Source organism: Harpegnathos saltator, unplaced genomic scaffold (genome assembly GCF_003227715.2).
Source record: "Harpegnathos saltator strain DR-91 unplaced genomic scaffold, Hsal_v8.6 scaffold38, whole genome shotgun sequence".
Classification (NCBI taxonomy): Eukaryota; Metazoa; Arthropoda; class Insecta; order Hymenoptera; family Formicidae; genus Harpegnathos; species Harpegnathos saltator.
The window spans coordinates 571,763-590,641 of NW_020230183.1; the positions used below are offsets into that span (position 1 = coordinate 571,763).

Below are 18,879 nucleotides of genomic sequence, written 5' to 3' on the forward strand. Positions count from 1 at the left end.
TTCCTATCCTCTACCGCACGGTCGATGTATATCGTGGTGGTACATAAGGGCCCGGGGAATGTGTTGCCGGCGCGAGGTTCCCGGCGTCTCCTCCTCTGGAAACCTCGCACCTGGAAAACTTCGCCCGGCGATGGTTCTCCTGCGTTCGTGTAGGAGTCGGAGTCGGAGCGCATGCACGATCATGCGAAGCGGACTGGTGCTGTGGAGGTGCTATGAGAGAGTAAAGAGAGAGAGAGAGAGAGAGAGAGAGAGAGAGAGAGAGAGAGAGAGAGAGAGAGGGAGAGAGAGAGAGAGAGAAGGGGGGAGAGAACCGCGCTCTTCTCCGGATCACCTATACTCACGGGCAGGGTGAGAAAAGAGGAGAGGTGCACCGGCTCCTCGTCGACTGGAGTCGTCGGTCGCGCGAAGGTAACGACGAGACGCGAGACGGGTACGTTGACCCTGACGGGAGTTCCGAAATACCCCGTCTCTCGTTGGTACTGCGACTTCGATTGAATTCGCCGCTGCAAGTTCGGATCACTGAGTCGGCAGACGCGCGAGCTTCCCAGTGAATTTCTCTCCGGTGAACATTAACTCGCGTTCCCCTTCTTCGCGCGCGCGAGAGACCAATGATGAGATGATCGCCGAGCGAAGCGTCAAGTCGAACACGCACTTTTCACACAGTCGCGTACAGTCGCGATGACTTGGTGAGCGGTGCGGTGAGTATTGTGGCATGCGTGAGACTTGATGACCGTAGAAGAGAAGAGATAAACGCGATGTGGTCCTTGACGATCGCGCTTATGGGCGGAAAAATCGCCGAGACATCGAAAGGGACTCATGTATAAATCCGTAAATCTATATCCAACTTTTACGTACAGCCCCTGTAATATATTAAAATTCTGCTCCGAGTTATTATCGACTGAAAGCGTACAAGGTGTGAATAACCGCCGCGCCGGCGGCGGCATAAAGTCACGCATGCGTCCGCCAAAGTGTAAGACCACCTCGCTGCGTCTCACCGTCGTGTAAAACAAGAACGCGCGCGCGCGCGCGATATCGGCCGTCCGATTCGCCGATTGCGCTCGAGCGCGACGGGAGGGCGAATAGCGTTTCCGATAGCCTGTTTCTCGGCCGAGCGACACGGCCGTCCAAGGAACACGGATCACACGCGCACGGATATCCCGTGTCGCAAATTGGATCGTCAATAGGAGCTCACGGTGAGTTCGGCGGCGGTCCCTTGGCGCTGCGGGTTACTTCGCGAATATCGTAACTCGGCCGGGTATATATCCGATACTATCGATTAATCGGCGCGCGCGCGCGACGTTCGCCGGCGCGGCCGCTCGTGCGCGCGGCGCGCGACAGACGAGCGACGCGTTGTAATCGAAAAAGTACGAAGACAGAGGAACAGCATTAAGCGATTGTAGCATGCGAGCGCGGGAGGGAGAAAGGGAGGACAGAAAGAGAGAGGCGAAAAATGTGACGCGTCCGCGCGAAAACGTCTCGATAAGACCGGAACAGCGATTCTTCATTCTCCTCTATCAGACGCACGCCGACCGAGCAAAAGGAATATCTTGTTGTCGATATCTTGTGCTTTCTCCTGCTCCCTCCCCTCCCACCTTTCTCTCTCTCTCTCGCACGCTCGCCTAACTCGAGCAGTCTCATCGCGCCGTGCGCCGCGAGTTACGCATCCTCCCGAGGGTGGCGAACGCGAGGCGCTCGCGTCACCTCGAGCTCACCTTCGACCGCAGGTGTTATTTCAGCGCGTTTAAGCGCGATCCTTCGCCGGCGAAGATCAGAGCACACGCGCGACGAAAGTGCGCGAGGTGCCGATCGAACGGGGGGATGCGTCCTTCGAGTCGCCGAAGCGAGTGGGGCGCGTTTCTCCCCTGGGTGACGGAGGGCGAGCAGTTCGCGCCATTTCAACGTGTGGCGTCTCAGCCCCCCATGCGCCCTCCTGTCGTTTTAGCACGTTTATGGCGCGCGCGCGCGCGCGCGCCGACTTTTCGCCGCTGGAGATCAGACAGCGCGGGAGCGCGACGGAAGCGTGAGAATCCAAGTGGGAGCAGGTGCGATCTATCGTTGTTCCCCTCTCCCGCCTTTCCTCACTGTTCCAGTGACGCGCGCTGGAAGAGTAGGTACGAGTATCTACCGACGAATGTGCCGCGTAATCGCGCGTTAAGTCGAGTTGCCGAAGTCGCGCGCGCGCGCGCGCGCGGCCGATCGGAAACCGATCGCGGCTGATTCCGCGACGGATTAACTCTTTCCTCGCGCCGGCGGACCGCCGCGCCGCACCGCCGTTGAAATCAGCTCGTGTCTCACGCGAGTTTGCGCGCTCGATTTTCGCGAGGCCCGCGACCGTAATGGGATTATCCGATTATTCCCAGCGCGCGCTTCTTAACGGTACACGTTCGCCGGCGCGCGTGATACGTTCGGTCGGCGTTATGCGTATACCGGTATATCCCGTTACGAATATTATCGAGCGGAGCTACGGAGACGGCGGCGGCAGAGAGCGGCTGACGGAAGGTGGGAGGAGGGGGGAGGGGAGGGGGCGACGCGAAACCAGGCGGCGGGGTTACTTAACGGACTTAGGCGATGCAGTTTCGGACATCGGCGCGACATCGCGCCGGTTTATCCGCGGATCGTTCGCGGGTTCCTCGGGAGCCGCGCGAGACCGCGAATTATTCATCCTCGTGTCCCGAGATGCGCGCGGCATCGCGGGCGTCGCGAGAGAGGTGGGGGGAGGGGGATGGGGGTGGACAGAGAAAGCCACGTGGAATTTCTGGCGGTGCCGACCGAGCAGCCGTGTGCGCGCACCGCGTAAACACGCGGTCGCCGTTACAATCGCGGCTCCTTTTCCCTTATATGTGGACGGTTACGTTATTACGTACTCGGTACGTATAAATAAACGAAGTATAAAAACGCGATGGAAAATACACGCGAGCAATAAAAATAGCAAGACCGCCGGAGAGGAAATGTGTGGCGGGTTTGCCGCGACGTTGGTCCCGTCGAGACTCGCGCGTCGGTGCCTCCGCGAGAGGAAACTCCGCCGTAGGAATTCGCGCCGTGCCGTGCGGAGAGTCGCGAACCACGGTGTTGTCGCCGCTGCCGCTCCACGACCCACGACTTTTTCCGGTTCTACGAAAAGCGCGGAACAGTCGCGCGGAGTCATCCTCGCGCGACGATGGTTGAGAATCACTACGTGGTGCTCGGATAGGGAGCGAGCGAGAGGCGACTTCGGGATGCACGACGGAGCGAGACGGTGGGATAGACTCGGGAACGAACAGCCGAGCGAAGGTATAGCGCACGATGAGACGGCTCGCAAGAGGGACAGAAGAAAAGGGCGGCGCGACGGCAGAAGAGAGCGAGCTAGCGAGCGAGCGAGCGACGTGCCGGCGCGGAGGGGTGCGAGGGGGACGAGGAAAGGTTAAGGGAGAGGTAAAGGAGGAATGATGGGAAGAGGGTAAAAGGAGGCGAAGGGAGAAACCCCCCGTTGCGCCCACACTGGACTTGGGTTTTTTGTGAGGGTGTGCGGGCGCGGGTACGCAGGACGGATATAGGGGAGACGGAGGGGCGGGGGGAATAGGGTACGAACGGGCGAGGGCGACTGCCGACGGTGAGGAACGACGGCGATGGGAGGGAGGAGAAAAACCGGCAAGCAAGCAGGCAGGCAGGTAGGCAGGCAGGCAAGCAGGCAGGCAGGCAGGCAGGCAGGCAGGCAGGCAGGCAGGCAGGCAGGCAGACAGGCAGGCAGGCAAGCAGGCAGGCAGGAAGGGGCTGCTCTAGGGAACGAGAAACATAGACGGAGGAGAGAATGTACTGAAGGAGAGAGGAGAGGAGAGGAAAGGAGAGGAGAGGAGAGGAGAGGAGAGGAGGAGAGGAGAGGAGAGGAGGAGAGGAGCGGAGAGGAGAGACGGAGGGTTAGGGTGAAGGTAGCGAAGGCGGTGGGAGGCTAAGGAGGGTGCGGGCGGATGCCCGAGGGGGAGCGGCAGGGGGTTGACGGGAGGAGGCAGGGGTAGAAAGGGTCTTGCCACGAGGGAGGGAGAGGGTGGCTCGGCTAGAGAGATCCATAGGGGTGCCGGCAAAGAGTAGGGGGACTACCGCCCGAGGCTTCAGAAACCAAGGGTGTCTAATGCCGAAGTGGACTTTGTTCGTCGACGGAGACGACGATGACGACGACGACGACGACGACGACTACGACGACGATGACAACGGCGACGGTGACTATGACGATGATGGCGATGATGACGACGTCGAAGTCGCAGTTGGTGCGTGTACGCAGGTAGAGGGATTGAGAGAAAGAAAAGAAAGCAGAGAACTTTTCTTTCCTCTCTCTCTTTCTCTCTCTCTCTCTCTCTCTCTCTCTCTTGCCGAGTTGGTCGTCGCGCCGAATATTTGGCGCTAAACACGGCCGATATGATTCTTATGCCTTGTAACGGGCGGATTAAGGCCGCGGCAAATAAAAGGATCGGCAGTAACGAGATGCGTTGGCGAGTAGAGTTAATGACGAGTTACTAATCAAGTCGATAATATGCCGTCACGAGTCTGACGTGGAAGCGAGAAAAGAGGAATCTAATTTACCGCGTTACGAGAAGTTTTCGTGATATATTAAGTTAGCGGTCTCTCTTTCTCTCTCCTTCTGCCTCACCCTCTCTCTCTCTCTCTCTCTCTCTCTCTCTCTCTCTCTCTCTCTCTCTCTCTCTCTCTCTCTCTCTCTCTCTCTCTTACTCTCTGTGTAATATCTTTCAACGGACCGATAACGCCGACGATAAGGATGATTAGGAGGGGGGAGCGATAATGGCGAATAACGGCGATTACGAAAATCGCGATCACGGTATCTCGTCGAAGTCCAGCGCGGTGGATCGTCCCGCGGCGTATCGAATTGGCGAGAGATTGCACTTTCGCCGGAAAGTTTTAAGCTTTTTTACGCCCCTTGTGTCCCGAAGTTTCCCTACCCATCGCCGAAGCAAACTGTTGCTTAGATCGTTATCGCATACGGCCGCGCGATAAGGGGTAAAGGTTCGCCCCATCGACGTGAAGGAATTAGAAATAATCCCCTTAAGGCTCCACCGTGGGGGGAAACACGCTCGTGCTTTTTCTTCTCGCGCTTTCGACTTTTCAATTGACAAGTCGACGATTACTTTCTATACGAGGCGACGAGGACGAGCGGCTCGTACCTGTGCGCCTCATTCAGGCGCCGTTCGTTCGATTTCACACGTGCGTTGCGTGTGCTCGGTTTTACGCGCATTGTTGAAAACGTTATTAATTCCGACGAGAGTTTGCGCTCCATCGCCAGTCGAGTTTCCTTCGTTTCCAGAAAGAAACGAGCGCTGCGGGGCGGAGGGGCAGAGAGGGGGAAAGGAAGGAAGAAAGAAACGAAGGGAGCGAATGAACAAGGTCGGGAGAGACAGAGAGAGACAGAGAGAGAGAGAGACAGAGAGAGAGAGAGACAGAGAGAGAGAGAGAGAGAGAGAGAGAGAGAGAGAGACGGTTCGCGCAGAAGACGTCGTAAATAAAGTACCGGGCCAGCCAATAAAAGGATCGCCTTTTTGAAGGAAGTCGAGCGGACAGGTGGAGCCCCGAGGACGTCTGTGCGCGAGGTATAACAGTCGTAAAATCGAGAGAAAAAGTATTTTACGACGCTGGCCCGATAACTTCCCTTAAGACTATCCTGCAGGGCCTTTTATGAGGTCACTCCTACGTCACACGTCGCCGTTTAGCCGTTTAGCACGTCCGCGCGTACTCCCGTCGTCGCATAGTAATCCCGACAACGTGCCGCCTCGCCGAGATTATGAGGCCGGTCTTCATCGCGGGCGATCGCGATTCTCACGCGATTTCCAAAGTCCCGCTCGTCCCGCTCGGCCGCTTTGCCAAGCACGGCAAATTTTTTGCCCGGGCGGTTTGCATCGACGTGGATCGATATCGTATGTATCTTGCACACGCCGCGATACTTCGTGTTCTGCTGGCTAGTGTTTCAAAGAATTTGCAGCTCTTCGTGGTCCGACATGTTCCTGACTGTTCACCTCGGCCTCCTCTCCATCGAAATTCTTCCGATACGATGTACCGCGGCGCGTCCGCTTGTGTTCAGTGCTTATTTATCGCAGGACAGGAGTTAAGCAATGCAAAATAGCACACTCATTTACAGCGGTGTATGATCGTATTACCGAGTGATGTAAGGAATTATTGGTTCATGCTACCGCGGTAGAAAGTATATCGCTTCGTGGAGTCTCACTCTCGACTGCAGTGCGGTGCGAAGGGTTAATGTTATGTGGAAATTGACGGAGCGTTGCAACTGCTTGTCCCGGCTTGGCGTGGCCGACGCGGCTTCGATCGAGCGCGTTAATTGCTCCATCGCCGCGGCGCGGCGCGGCGCGGCGCGGCGTGAGAGAAATCGCGTTCCTCCGTGCGAGAACGATCGGCGGGCGAGAATAAAACAGTTATCCCGCGCATCCATTCGTCGAGATCGCGAGTGGAATCTCGGAGCGGAGTCTCGCAGAGAACATCCGATCGTGTTCCGGCCGTCAAGCTTGACCGAAGTAGCGTACTTGCCGAAGAAGGGATCGGAGGGAGGGGAGGAGGGTGACTTTACGTGCATCTCGTAGGAAGCGCGGATTTTCCGCAGTTTTGCTCGCACTTGACCCGACGACGGGAGAGAGACCGGCGGGGGGAGGGGGGAGAGAGAGAGAGACAGGGAGAGACCGAGAGACGTGCGATTGACCGACTGATGCGGTCGCGTCTTGGATTCGCGGCAAAGGGAAGTCGTGATCTCATCGGGGAATTACCGAAGTCTCCCAAGTTTACGCGAATCCTTTCACGTAGCGCCGTAAAGGCGGCTTGCGGCTCGTTCCGTTCGTTCACGAAAACGCCCCGGGACACACGTGGCGCCCTATCGAACGTTATTACACAACTGACCGACGTGCGAGGTGCGGAAGAGAGACGAGAGGAAACCGCTCACCGCGATTTTATCCTTCTCCACTCCCCCCTCCCCGCCGACCCGTCATCTCGGACCCCGGCTGCCCCCGTGTGCTCTCGTTCTCTTTCGCGTTCTTTTTCGCGATACATTCGTCGCGTGAATCGGATGCCGCGCGAACCCGAGAGATCGTAATTACGTGCGGCGTAAGGACGGGTGCGCGCCGTTTGATAATCGCTCCCCGCCTCGATATTATAATTATCGGAGTTGGCGCGCCCGCATCTCTTCATCACCCCCTCCCCCCTCCCCCCGCCGACCTTAAACGAAGTATTAATCCGAAGCGGTAGCGCGAGAGAGACGACCGGTTAATAATAATATCGAGAGGTATCGCGGGAGCGACGAGAGGGAATCCCGAAAATAAAAGTAGAGAGGAGGTAGGGGCGCGTATCTGAAAATCGATCTCGTTCGACGCGTTATCATTATCGCACTTCGCCTATATCCGCCGTTCCGGCGCTCGGTGCTGCACGCCGCGGAAGTATTAGCCAATGCCGGCGTCTACCTGTATAATCTCCGCGCGGACGACGTAGGCCACCGCCGCGCGCCGGTCGCCTTATAATCTAAGCGAGCTGCCAGCAACAACGACCACGGCAGCAACATAAACGCGCGGCCGATCACTCCGCGACCGGTCAGATCGCTCGGATTACGTGCGAAAGGATATTCTACGCGTAGATCACTGTTATTTGCGCGTAGATCGCCGATACCAGTATTAACTTAGAGCCGATGGCACGACGACGAGCACGGGGATGACGACGACGACGACGACGACGACGACGACGACGACGAGCTAATAATACGGAAGGCTTAAACGGAGAGAGGCTCCCCCTGAAAAAATACATACACATCGAGCAAGCAAACCCGTTCAGCGTGCTCTTTCGCCCAGGTCGCACGCAGCCAAGCCGGCAGGAAAGCGAGCGAGCGAGCGAGCGAGCGAGCGAGCGAGCGAGCAGGCAAGCGGCCAGGTAGAGAGACGGGAGGGACCACTCTCGTCCGAGGTGCCGCGTAACTTACGTCTCTCAAGTACCGCGGCAAAGCCACGGCAACGTTACGTATCGCCGGTAGTGGCACACTGGCGTGACAGTATGGTGCAAAGGATGGAGTCCGGCGCGACGAGGAGACGACCAGCGACAGAGAGCAGGAGGGAGACGGACGAAGCGAGAGCGGGAAGGAGAGAGGGAGACAGAGTGATATAGGCAGAGCGTACACACTCGAATAGACGAAGGCCGACTAGAGAGAGACCGAGAGAGATCAAGAGAGCACAAGATAGAAAGAGAGAGAGATAGAGATAGAGAGAGAGAGAGAGAGAGAGAGAGAGAGAGAGAGAGAGAGAGAGAGAGAGAGAGAGAGACCCAGAGAGCCGTGGATACCGTGCGTCCACGTAGCAGCGCGCACATGTACACTAGAGGAGCAAAGCGGTGGGCACATACCCTTCTAAGCACAAGCCTAACACACCCGTGGAAGCCCCTTCGGCCGATGAGCGTTGGCGCCCCTTGGCCCCTCGCTACGCTGTGTCACCCCCCGCCGCTCTGCCCTCACCGTCCGGAAAGGTCCCTGCCGCCCGTTCCCTCATTGCTCCCCCTCTCCGCGTCGCCGGATACCCGACAGCGGCCCCTTACGCCCCTTTGAAACACCCTCCCCCCCGCTTTCCCTCCCAAGTTACTCGTCCAGCGGCCCCCTCGATGTTCTGACGGTGACAGACCCTACCTTACCGCCGCCGCCGCCGCCGCCGCCGCCGCCACCGCACCGAACCAAATGGGAGGGTCGAGGGTCGAGGGGAAGCCGACGAGGGCGCCGGGACGAAGAGCAGAAACGCGAGAGAGAGAGAGAGAGGGGGGGGGATAGATAGATAAAGATAGAGTGAGAAGGGGAGAAAGAGAAAGCAAGAGAGAGAGAGAGAGAGAGAGAGGGAGAGAGCGAGAGAGGGAGACGGAGACGAAGAGAGACAGCTACGGCGAGAGGAAGGGGGTCGAGGGACTGAGGGGGGTTGACGCGCTCGAAGAGGGCCGCTGGGGAGTGAGAGAACGGTGCGGGTCGTCGGAGGATTGGACGAGGGGGGAGCGCAGGAGAGCGGGAGGGACCGGCGGAAAGCGGGGAGGGTAGGTTGATGGTGAGAGAGAGAGAGAGAGAGAGAGAGAGAGAGAGAGAGAGAGAGAGAGAGTGGGGTATGGGTGAAGCGTGGTAGTGTGAGGCTCTCTCTGCCGCTTGAGCTGGGGTGAGGCAGTGAGAACGCTGTGGAGGGGATAGAGACGTGGTAGTGGTGGCGGCGGTGTGCGGAGAGGGAGAGAGGTCGTCGCCGCGTCGCCAGTCGCCAGTTCGCCGTGAGCGTTCGTGTAGTGAGTACGTTCTGTGCGCCTAACGACGAAGCGAGAAGCGACTTCATTTCTCGCTGTGACCAGAGACCAGAGAACGGACGGTTGGAACGCGTAGTAAACTCTCGCGCTTGTCAACCGACCCCGAGCACTCTCAACGGGGAGACAGCGAAGCTTGCGAGCGGGCCGCGGAAGCGTTCGCGGTTTAGTTTTTCTTTTCGATCGCGCCGCAGTCGACAGACGGGCGCCGATTTAAGCGCCTACGAGCACGAGGACGCGACGTGCTCGCGACGACTCTCGACTCTGCTCTCGGTGAAACTTGCCTTGTTTCTCTCGTTCGCACTCGCGAGTGAATTGTCAGTCGACACAGGACACTTTGTACGCCGATCGAACTTGGAAATTTATTCGCCGAGAGGTGCGCGCTTGATCCTCTCGGGATCGGGATGACGCAGAGATCGGACGGGCCAGCTGATCGCCGCACCGTTTCACCGGCTTGGTGAAATTTGCCGTGCTACCGCACGCGTCGTACGCATTTATCGTCCATCGTGACGCGTGAGTGCGAAAGTGGAGTAGAGACACTAATAAAAACAGCTGAGAAGACGCGCGTGAGGAAACAGGGAGAAAGAGAGAGAAAGAGAGAGAGACAGGGAGAGAGAGAGAGAGAGAAGAGAGAAGAGAGAAGAGAGAAGAGAGAGAGAGGAAGATTGAACAGAGACAGACAGGTGGAAAAGACGCGGAGCCGAAGAAGACGAGGCGGACTTTTCTGTCGGTCGGTCGATCGGCTATTCCATCGGATATTCCACCGGTTGTTTCGAACGCACGCGGAGTTGTTTTAATTTCGCGCGGCGCCGACACCTGCGGCAACAACTAACTGAGCGCGGGCTTTTATCGCGGAACTTTTGTGGCGTCGCCGTGTGGTGCGGTGTGCGCGGGGGGTGAGCTTAAAGTTCGCGAACGCAAGGTGGGACAGAGTGCGACCGCGCGCGCGCGTGTGCGGCGTAAGTAAGATAGAAAGAGAGAGAGAGAGAGGGAGAGAGAGAGAGAGAGAGAGAGAGAGAGAGAGAGGGAGGGAGGGAGAGAGAGAGAGAGAGAGAGAGAGAGAGAGAGAGAGAGAGAGGAGAGGAGAGTGGAGCGAGGAGAGCAGCAAGATACAGTAAGAGAGAAACAAGCGAGAGAGAGAGAGAGAGAGAAAGAGAGCAAGAGAGAAACGAAACACGATACTCCGAGAAAGTTTGCTGGAACGACGTACTCTGTTCGTTCCTGCTTCTGGAAGGAACACCTCGTTCCCTGCGTAGCAAGCGGGGTAGGAGGAGTATCGCTGTACGAATCGTCACAGGAAGTCGTCGGAAGCAAAGGAAGAGGACAAAAGAGGAAACGAGAGAAACTAACTGGGACAGGAGGAGGAGGAGGAGGAGGAGGAGGGGGAGGAAGAGGAGGAGGAGAGGAGGAGCGAGGACAGGCGAGATAGAGAGTGAGAGAGGAAGATAGAGTACCGCGCACCGCGTGCACTCATCGTTAAACCTCTCCCTCACCCTTCCTTTGTGTTCCTCGTGTTCGTCGCCGTGCCTTCGGGTGGACGTCTATGGCTCGTCAGTAGAGGAGAAAAATAGACGGAGGGGGGAGAGAGGGGCCACAGGCAGGTAGAAGGAAGAAGAGGAAAGATAGGGATAAACAGGGACGGAGGCGGAGAAGGGAAGGGACAGTAGGAGACAGACAGAGACCGGACAGGCGGATAGACCAACGAGGTGAATATTTCCCGATCCGAAGGGGAGCTGAGAGGACATCCCGGCAAAGTGAATATGTCCGCGAAGCGAAAGTCTACTGCCATCATGCAGCACCATAAGGTGAGTTTTTCACATATATCCATTTATATACATATATATGTATATATTTATTTATGTATTTTCGTGTATATGTATGCATGTATGTACAAACGTACAAATGTATATATATATATATATATATAGTATTATTATTACATATGTGTATATACACAACGTGCGTACACGGTCACATGATATACATCGATACTTCTTGCCACGGTCCCTCTGCTCTCGCGAGTCGAACGAGCCGAACGAGAGACAGCGCCAAGTTCGACGCTCGAGAAAACGTCTGACCGATTTATCGGCACGCACGAGGAACTTTAAGCCGTCGTGCGAAAATAAAACGACTCGGGACTCGAGTTCAAGGTTAAAGTTCAAACTCGCGCGGTAGCCGCGGATTCAGGTAGGGAGACGGAGGCAGAAAGATAGATCCGTTTGTCGCGTTGACCTTGACGATGAATTCGATTTCATTCCATCGCGGAAAGTCGATGAGACATATTTTCGTCTGCTCAGCGGGAATAGGGGGGAGGGGAGCGTCCGAGAACACGACGCACCGTTCTGGAACTCGTTACGTTACCTGCGCGCGCGCACAGAACCTAATTTTTTCGGTGCGCACAGGAAGATAAACTGCGAAAAAGTTTTAATTGGAAGAGTTGTGTAAATCCCATTGACGACGGTGACGACGTCGTGATGAGGTACGGCTGAGAAAGTGCGCGGAGTTTGAGAGAATTTTTCTCGTGACCTACGTGTTTCAAATGCGCGTTAAATTATTCAGCGATGCGTCTCGATGACCCGTTATACCTCACAGCTTTTCTCACAGCGGCCCTTTTGTACTTTATTGTTATACCTGCGCGCGGTCCCAAGACCGGACGCTCATGCCGTCAACATATGTGCGGAGAGACCTGCTTTTTCCCTGTCATGTAAAATGGCAGTGGTCCGCGCGTTGCTTTGCAGACCGATAAGGAGAAAGAGAAAAGAGAAAACGTGTCGGAATACTCCGAGATTCGTGGAAAGATTTATCTCGTCAAAAAACGAGATTAGATAATCCGGTTATATCCCGCGTGAAATTAAGTGAGAGAATCGCACCCGTGTGTGTGTGTGTGTGGTACGAATAATAATAATAATAATAATAAATAATAATAGATACACGCAATAAATAATAATAGAATAATAATAATAAATAAAAAGTTAATAATAATAATAATAATAATAATAATACGCAAATTCTCGCATCACAAAAGAGCGTCACGTAAGACCTTGATCGCCGACGGAATCATCTTATTCGTGTCCCTCGGTATTGCGCCTCTAAGTAAGACAATGCACTAATATGCACATAACAGTAGATGGTACAAAAGCCGTCACACATTAATGCGCACGTGCGATGGGAGGTCAGCGATCGCCTCTTTAAGTTCGCCCTGGTGTATCATAAGCGAATCATTTTCACTCGCCTGGAATCATATCAATACGTACGCGCGTCGACCATCGCGCGAATCTCGCTGACATACATCCGCCGCGACTCGCGCAATTCGTGGCGCTCGTCGTCAATGACGAAGCCAATCGGATCGCACTTATCGCCGGATTCTTTTTTCTCCCTCGCCTCTCTCGTTCGCTCCGACGCTGCGCCAGATTAGGCGCTACGTTTTATTATCTGCGCGAAAGATAGATAATCCCCGGATCGCGCGCACGTGCTCGCAGCTCGCGACATTTCCTTCGATTAGCCGCCATCTCCCGCTCGGTCCGCGCTCGGCACGCGGAATATAATTAAGTCGCGCGTAATATAATTTACGTTGATGCGACGACTCTTTTGTGCTACCGGTGCGCGCTAGTAGTATCGCGCGGTGGAACGATGATAAGTTCGGTAAATCATCCTTGAAATGGGACGCCCGATAGAGAATTATTTGCGGTGATCATTGTGACTCATGAAACGCGGCGGGGAAACAGAGAACGCGAGAGAACGAGAGAGAAAGCAAAAGAACGCCGCTACGAACGATATCTGTGGAGAGAAAGAGAGAGAGAGAGAGAGGGGGGGGAGGGAGAGAGTCAACGCGAAGGAGATATTTTAATATTAATTTAATACGCACACGATAGCGTGGTTCACCTCGTAAATACCTTATCTCTCGACGGTGCGCGAGTGCAACGTGCGCGCATGTCCACACACACACACACACACACACACACACACACACACACACACACACACACACACACACACACACACACACACACACACACACACACACATAGCGTACGCGCGCGCGCGCGTGCGCGTACTCACGAAGAAGTAAACTCCCAATTAAATCGAACTCGACGAGCGCGAGGCAAAGCGAGCGATACAGTACAAAGGAACCGAAGTGTTAAAAAGTCCAAAACACCCGCGTCATTGTTCCCCGCCGTTAAACTTCGTTCATATCGCGCGTATGATTAAAAACGGCGCGTTTATCGGCCGATAAAGGTAAAATCGGAGGACCAAAACGCTCGTCGTTGAAACGAATTACCGCGGCAGCGCGTCTCTTAACAATTTTTTCGAACATTCGTCTATGCGATTTTCCGTGTGATAATGTAACAGCCGTCGAAACGCGCTTCCGACCAGTCGGTGCCGATAAAAATGCGTGCGCGTATCGAACACGCCTCGTTAATTTATCGATCGGCGCGGTGTAAATTGCTCGCGATGACACTGTCCGAATTATATCTTTCCTCTGTCTTTCTCTTTTTCTTCTTTCTCTCATTGTCTCCGTGTCTGTCTCTCTCTCTCTCTCTCTCTCTCTCTCCTCTCTCTCTCTCTTTCGCGCGCGCGCGCGCGCTGAGCTCCCCATTCCTCGCCCGACTTCTCTCCGTTTCTATTGTGATCGCGTGTTTATGCTAACAAATGTCGCAGTCGGAGCTTTTGTTTGAGCGGGAACGAGTGTCGTCATTTTCGGCGTTGGCCGGGCAGAATATCCGGAAGTCCTTTTTAGACCGCAATCAGGTACTTGGACGAAGCGAGTTCGTAAAAAATGGGGCTCCACCGACCATTCGCATATGACATATTTTTTTCTCTCTCTCGCGCTGTTCGATTTTCGCGAATATTTTAATACCTTCTCTCTTCCTCTCTTCCTCTCTGCCTCACGCGCACGCGATACACGTACACGTTCATCCGTAGCCTCGATCACACGCGGGTATCGCAAAGAGCGCGCGTCCAACGGTAGACCCGCTTTTAGCGTCCATCGTGATTACATCACGATCGGACCCTGTTATTATCAAATGCCGTCTTCGTGTTGCGCCAAACAGCACTCGCGGACGGCTACGCTCGGCGGAAAACGCGGAACGCAAACAGGGAAACCTAAATGCGCGACCGGGGATGTGGAGTGCGGTATACACGACCACGTGTCGCGGATGGGTGCCGGCCGAAGCGCAATGTCGGGGAGTATGACGAATACGTGATCGGGTCGGAAAACAGTAGCCGCCCTTTTTTCTCCCGGAGCACGCGGTGCGTTATCTCATTAAACGCTGACGCGGAGTTGGCCGAAGAGGAAGAAGAAGAAGAGAGAAAAAGCGAATACGTAGGATGGATAGATAGGCGATAGGTGAAGAGGAGCGATCGTGCAGAAAAACAGTACACGCTAACGACCCTAACGTCGAGGAGCGAAAGCAGAGTGTAAATACTCGCGACTGGTTAGCTTCGACGAGGTTAGATCGATCAGATCGGAATCGAACCGCGAAAGTCGGAGTCGGAGTTGAGGCAGGTTCGGGACGCCTGCGTGCGTCCTTCTTCTCTCTCTCTCTCTCTCTCTCTCTCTCTCTCTCTCTCTCTCTCTCTCTCTCTCTCTCTCCTTCTCTCTCCTTCTCCCTCTCGCGGCGCGTTCTCGTCCTGTTCTCGTCTCTCCTCGTCCTTCCCCTTCTCCTGTCATCGTTTCGCTCGCTTGCTCAGCCGCACGTTCGTTCCGTTCGTGTCGCTCTATCGTGAGTTCTTCTCTCTCTCTCTCTCTCTCTCGTTCTCGCGCTCTCGTTCTCTTTCTCTCTTCATCTTACGGCTCCCCTGTCTCTCACTCTAGCCGCGCTCGGGCCTCTCGCTCTCTCCGTCGCGCTTACGCGGCTACCTCCTCTCGCTCTTTCGCGGTCCAACAGGTTATATTTTTCCAGCGGCATCTCTTCCTCTCCCTTTTCCACCCTCTTCGTCGCTTTCTCTTTTTTACCCTCTTTGTTTTTCGGTCTCTATTCACCTCGTCTCGTTCCCCACGCAACCGTCGTCCTCTTTTCGTCTCGGCGGCACATGTTTCCGTTTCGTCGTTGTCGGCGGCGACATTCCAACGCCACGTTGGCCTGATGGTAAAATCTTTTTTTCCTTCTCGAGATGCCGACCCACCGGCGGATTTTAACCCTCTAACCGTACCCGGGTGTTTTTCGAAGCGCCTGGAAAAGAGTCCCGCGCGACATTCGTCCCGGACAAATCACTTCCTATTATCCGAGGATAAGATAAGGACGAGATAAAATATACATTAGGCATTGCTGTGTATCAGCGAATGTGTAACACTGAGTCAACGCATGCCGTGTCGAGAAGGCGAGGATGACGGATCTCGAGCGAGAGAGGAGAGAAGTGCCGCGTCGTGACCCAACGAGAACGGCTGGTCGCTCTAATTCCGCGCGTAATTTTCGGAAAATTTTCACGATAATCGCCGCTCTCGACTTACGCCGCGCCCGCTCTGGCGGAGTTTCAACAAGCGGCGAGGATAATTAACGGCGTAATTAAAGCTCGCGCGTTGCTTATATTTATATTTCATTCTATTAAATTGTGACAAATGATTTAAGCGACCAGGGGCGCTGGGCCTGGGGCCTGCACACGCGAGCAAACACGACTTTACGGAGCAAGAGTAAATATTGTATCGCAAAAGTGCGACGGGGCGGGGGCGGGGCGGGGGCGCGGGCGCGGCGCGGCAAGGCGAGGCGAGGCGAGGCGGCGGGGCGGGGCGGGGTAGTAGGGGCGTTAATTCGTTAAAAGCATTCCGGCGACAAGTATTTTCGCGTTCTCTTTTTTCTTTTTTTAATCAGTATAAGTGCACGCGCGCACTCCGTCCCTCGCTAATCTAGCCCCCCGACCATTTTCGCGTCGCGCCGCGCCGCGCCGCGCCGCGCCGTGGCCGGCCTGCATGAAACACCGCACGAGCCACCGCAATAATCACGTTATAATTCGCGTCGAATGGCGGCTATCAAATTAAACGCTTCTTGGACCGGGCCGATGTGTGCATTATCGGACGAAACCGAAGATCGCTCAATCTCCATTATTATTCGTACGTGTTATAACATCCACGCTGTTTGTCATACGTGATATCCGAACGCCGATCGATCCCGCTTTTTCGGCGCGCCGCGGCGCGACCGAGAAATCGGCCATCGAGGAATAGAACGATAATGTGCTTACGCGGCTCCGCGGAGCGGCGCGATAGGCGGGCGAATTTTTCCTCGCGAGGAAGAGAAAGAGAGAGAAAGAGAGAAAGTTGCGCGATTACACGCGCGAAACCAACTTCCGACATCTAAGATCAGAAATTCACGGGTTCGCAAAGTGACTCTCTTCATCGATTCCTCGTTTAATTAATATACTTCTCGCGAAAGCAGCACTTCCGCGAAATATGGACCAGTGCGTTTTACGACAATGCGAGGCGGAGATAGATAGATAGATAGAGAGAGAGAGAGAGAGAGAGAGAGAGAGAGAGAGAGAGAGAGAGAGAGAGAGAGAGAGAGAGAGAGAGAGAGAGAGAAGGAGAGACGACCGCGAATCCTCCTCCTGTGAATCCATTCTCTCGCTCCCGTGCACGTGAGCGCGCGCGCGCGCGGAAGGCACGTGGAATCCTGGAAGTGAGCGCTAATGAGGCGTGCGATTCTCTCGTTAAGGGACTAAATTACGGGACGCGGTGAGCCAGTCTCGTCCGGTGGAAGGCCCGAGGGCCCGGCGACGTGAGGCGCTTTCACGTGTAACGGTAATCTCGTCGATCGTAAGGGGGCCCCCATCGATGTTTACGCGCGATCCAGATATTGGTTGTTCTCTCTCTCCCCCCAGACCCCCCCCCCTCTTTCCTTACTAACCGCGATACACGCGTCGTCATCGGCCGGTCGTGCTTCCCGTCGTTCCTTCTTCTCTCCTCGCCCGTGTGTTCCTCGCGGGAGTTATTCGGAGGAGTCGATTTCTCCTCGGAGGGTGGAAGGAGACAGGAAGAGAGAAGTCAGTTTCTCTTCGTCGCGCGGGTGAACGGTCGTCGGGAAATATTTGATCAGACAGCGCTAATATCGTCGCGACCGATCGTCATCGCTGTGCGCTTCCACGGGCCTGTAGCGCGAAAAAAGGGCTTCCAACGACGTCCGAACGTCGCGGACGGGGGTTTCGAGCAGGCTTCGCGGGATATAAATGTCGGGCTCGGCGATGGCGTCTCGGCGAAATTAATGTCGCCATTGTTGCAGCATTGTCGGCGAATAATGACGCCGCGGTATACAAATTGTGTTTTCATATAACGCACAATTATATCGCAATTACGCGGCGTTATAATAAATCGCCATTGAAATCGGCGAAGGTAATTACTAATTACGAAGGTTGTCCGGGGTTTTGTATTATGCCCGGCCGTCCCCGCTCTTTTCGCAATTAATTGAAGCGTGTATCGACGTGATCATGGGTAAAAGGCCGTATCGGAATGATGCGTGCTCGTTCCCGGAAGCGGCCCGCCAATATTCCGCGGAACGCTCCTCTCGTGGCTCGCCTCACCGTCAGGTCCCTTCTCGAAAGATCCCTATTTTTTTCTTTTCTCCGACTTCTTCTTACTGCCTGCTTTTTGCTCCACCGCCAGCCGAGCGCCATGTTTCGTTCATCCTCGCGTCGGGATAGTCGGCGAGTCTCCTCGCAGAGCGAGCGAGCTGGCGACGCTTCGAGACTTTTAGTCATCGTTTCCCGTGGCGTCTCTTTTCAAGGGGAGGCGATACCGTGGAAAACACGTGACGGTTGAGACACTAGACGACGTGCTACGCTCTTTGCATGGAAAAGTGCATCTTCGTCATAGCCATTATACGAACGTGCAATTTCGCCACGTCCACTTCCATTGGAAGTGAAAAGGAGCGAGGAAAATGCTCGATATGCCCCAAGGTCGGCACTTGGTAAGTGGGAGAAGGAGGCTTCGCTGTAGGGTGCCGCAGGAGACCCTACGATATGCTAGCGTTGTAGTGAAGGGCCAGTATGGATTTTCCATAAGATCAGGTATGCCGGTGCCTGGGTCCGACCCCAGTAGGGGTGCGCGCGGTGTGTGCCAGTCCACCGCTCCAAGGAAGAGAGGCAGAAACGCGGAGGGATAGAGAGAGAGAGAGAGAGAGGGGGGGGAGAGGGAGAGAGAGGGAGAGAGAGAGCGGTAGGTCACGAGGGAGCGAGAGAGACGGAGAGAGAGAGAGAGAGAGAGAGAGAGAGAGAGAGAGAGAGCAGGTAGACGGAGCGAGAGGGTAACGCAGGGACGAAGAGAAAAAAAGGAAGGGAAACCGCCGGGGTCTTCTTTCATCCCGCTTCCAGTGACTATCCACCCTACGCTACACCTCGACTCTTTCCCACTTCCCCTCTTGTCTACCTCTTTAAAGGTCTACCGTGTGCCTGGTTGCTAGCTCTGCGTTGGTGTGTGGAGAACGTTCTAAATATATATATGAACCCCGAGGCCCTGAAATCCGTCGCAGCATGTTTCGAGCACGTTCCCTTTATCGGGACTTTCACCGAACCCTTGTTCCGTACCGTTGGGCGATGGGCGGCACTCCCGTTTCCCTGACCGTGAAGGAAACGAAAAAAGAAACGCGCCTTGTGGGTTCACCTCTT

General features: G+C 55.2%; 1 protein-coding gene across 8 annotated transcripts in view; it reads left to right on the plus strand.

Annotated features, from left to right (window-relative positions):
* The first annotated feature begins 10,681 nt into the window (after nucleotides 1-10,681).
* The window catches only part of LOC105186238 (nucleolar protein 4-like), a 76,615-nt gene continuing 68,417 nt past the window's right edge, over nucleotides 10,682-18,879 (plus strand). For all 8 annotated transcript variants that reach the window (XM_019842832.2, XM_019842833.2, XM_011146300.3 and 5 more), the window contains exon 1: nucleotides 10,682-11,093. In XM_019842832.2, the coding sequence (XP_019698391.1) occupies nucleotides 11,049-11,093 (45 nt within the window). In that variant the 5' untranslated portion in view covers nucleotides 10,682-11,048. The remainder of the gene's footprint in view (nucleotides 11,094-18,879) is intronic.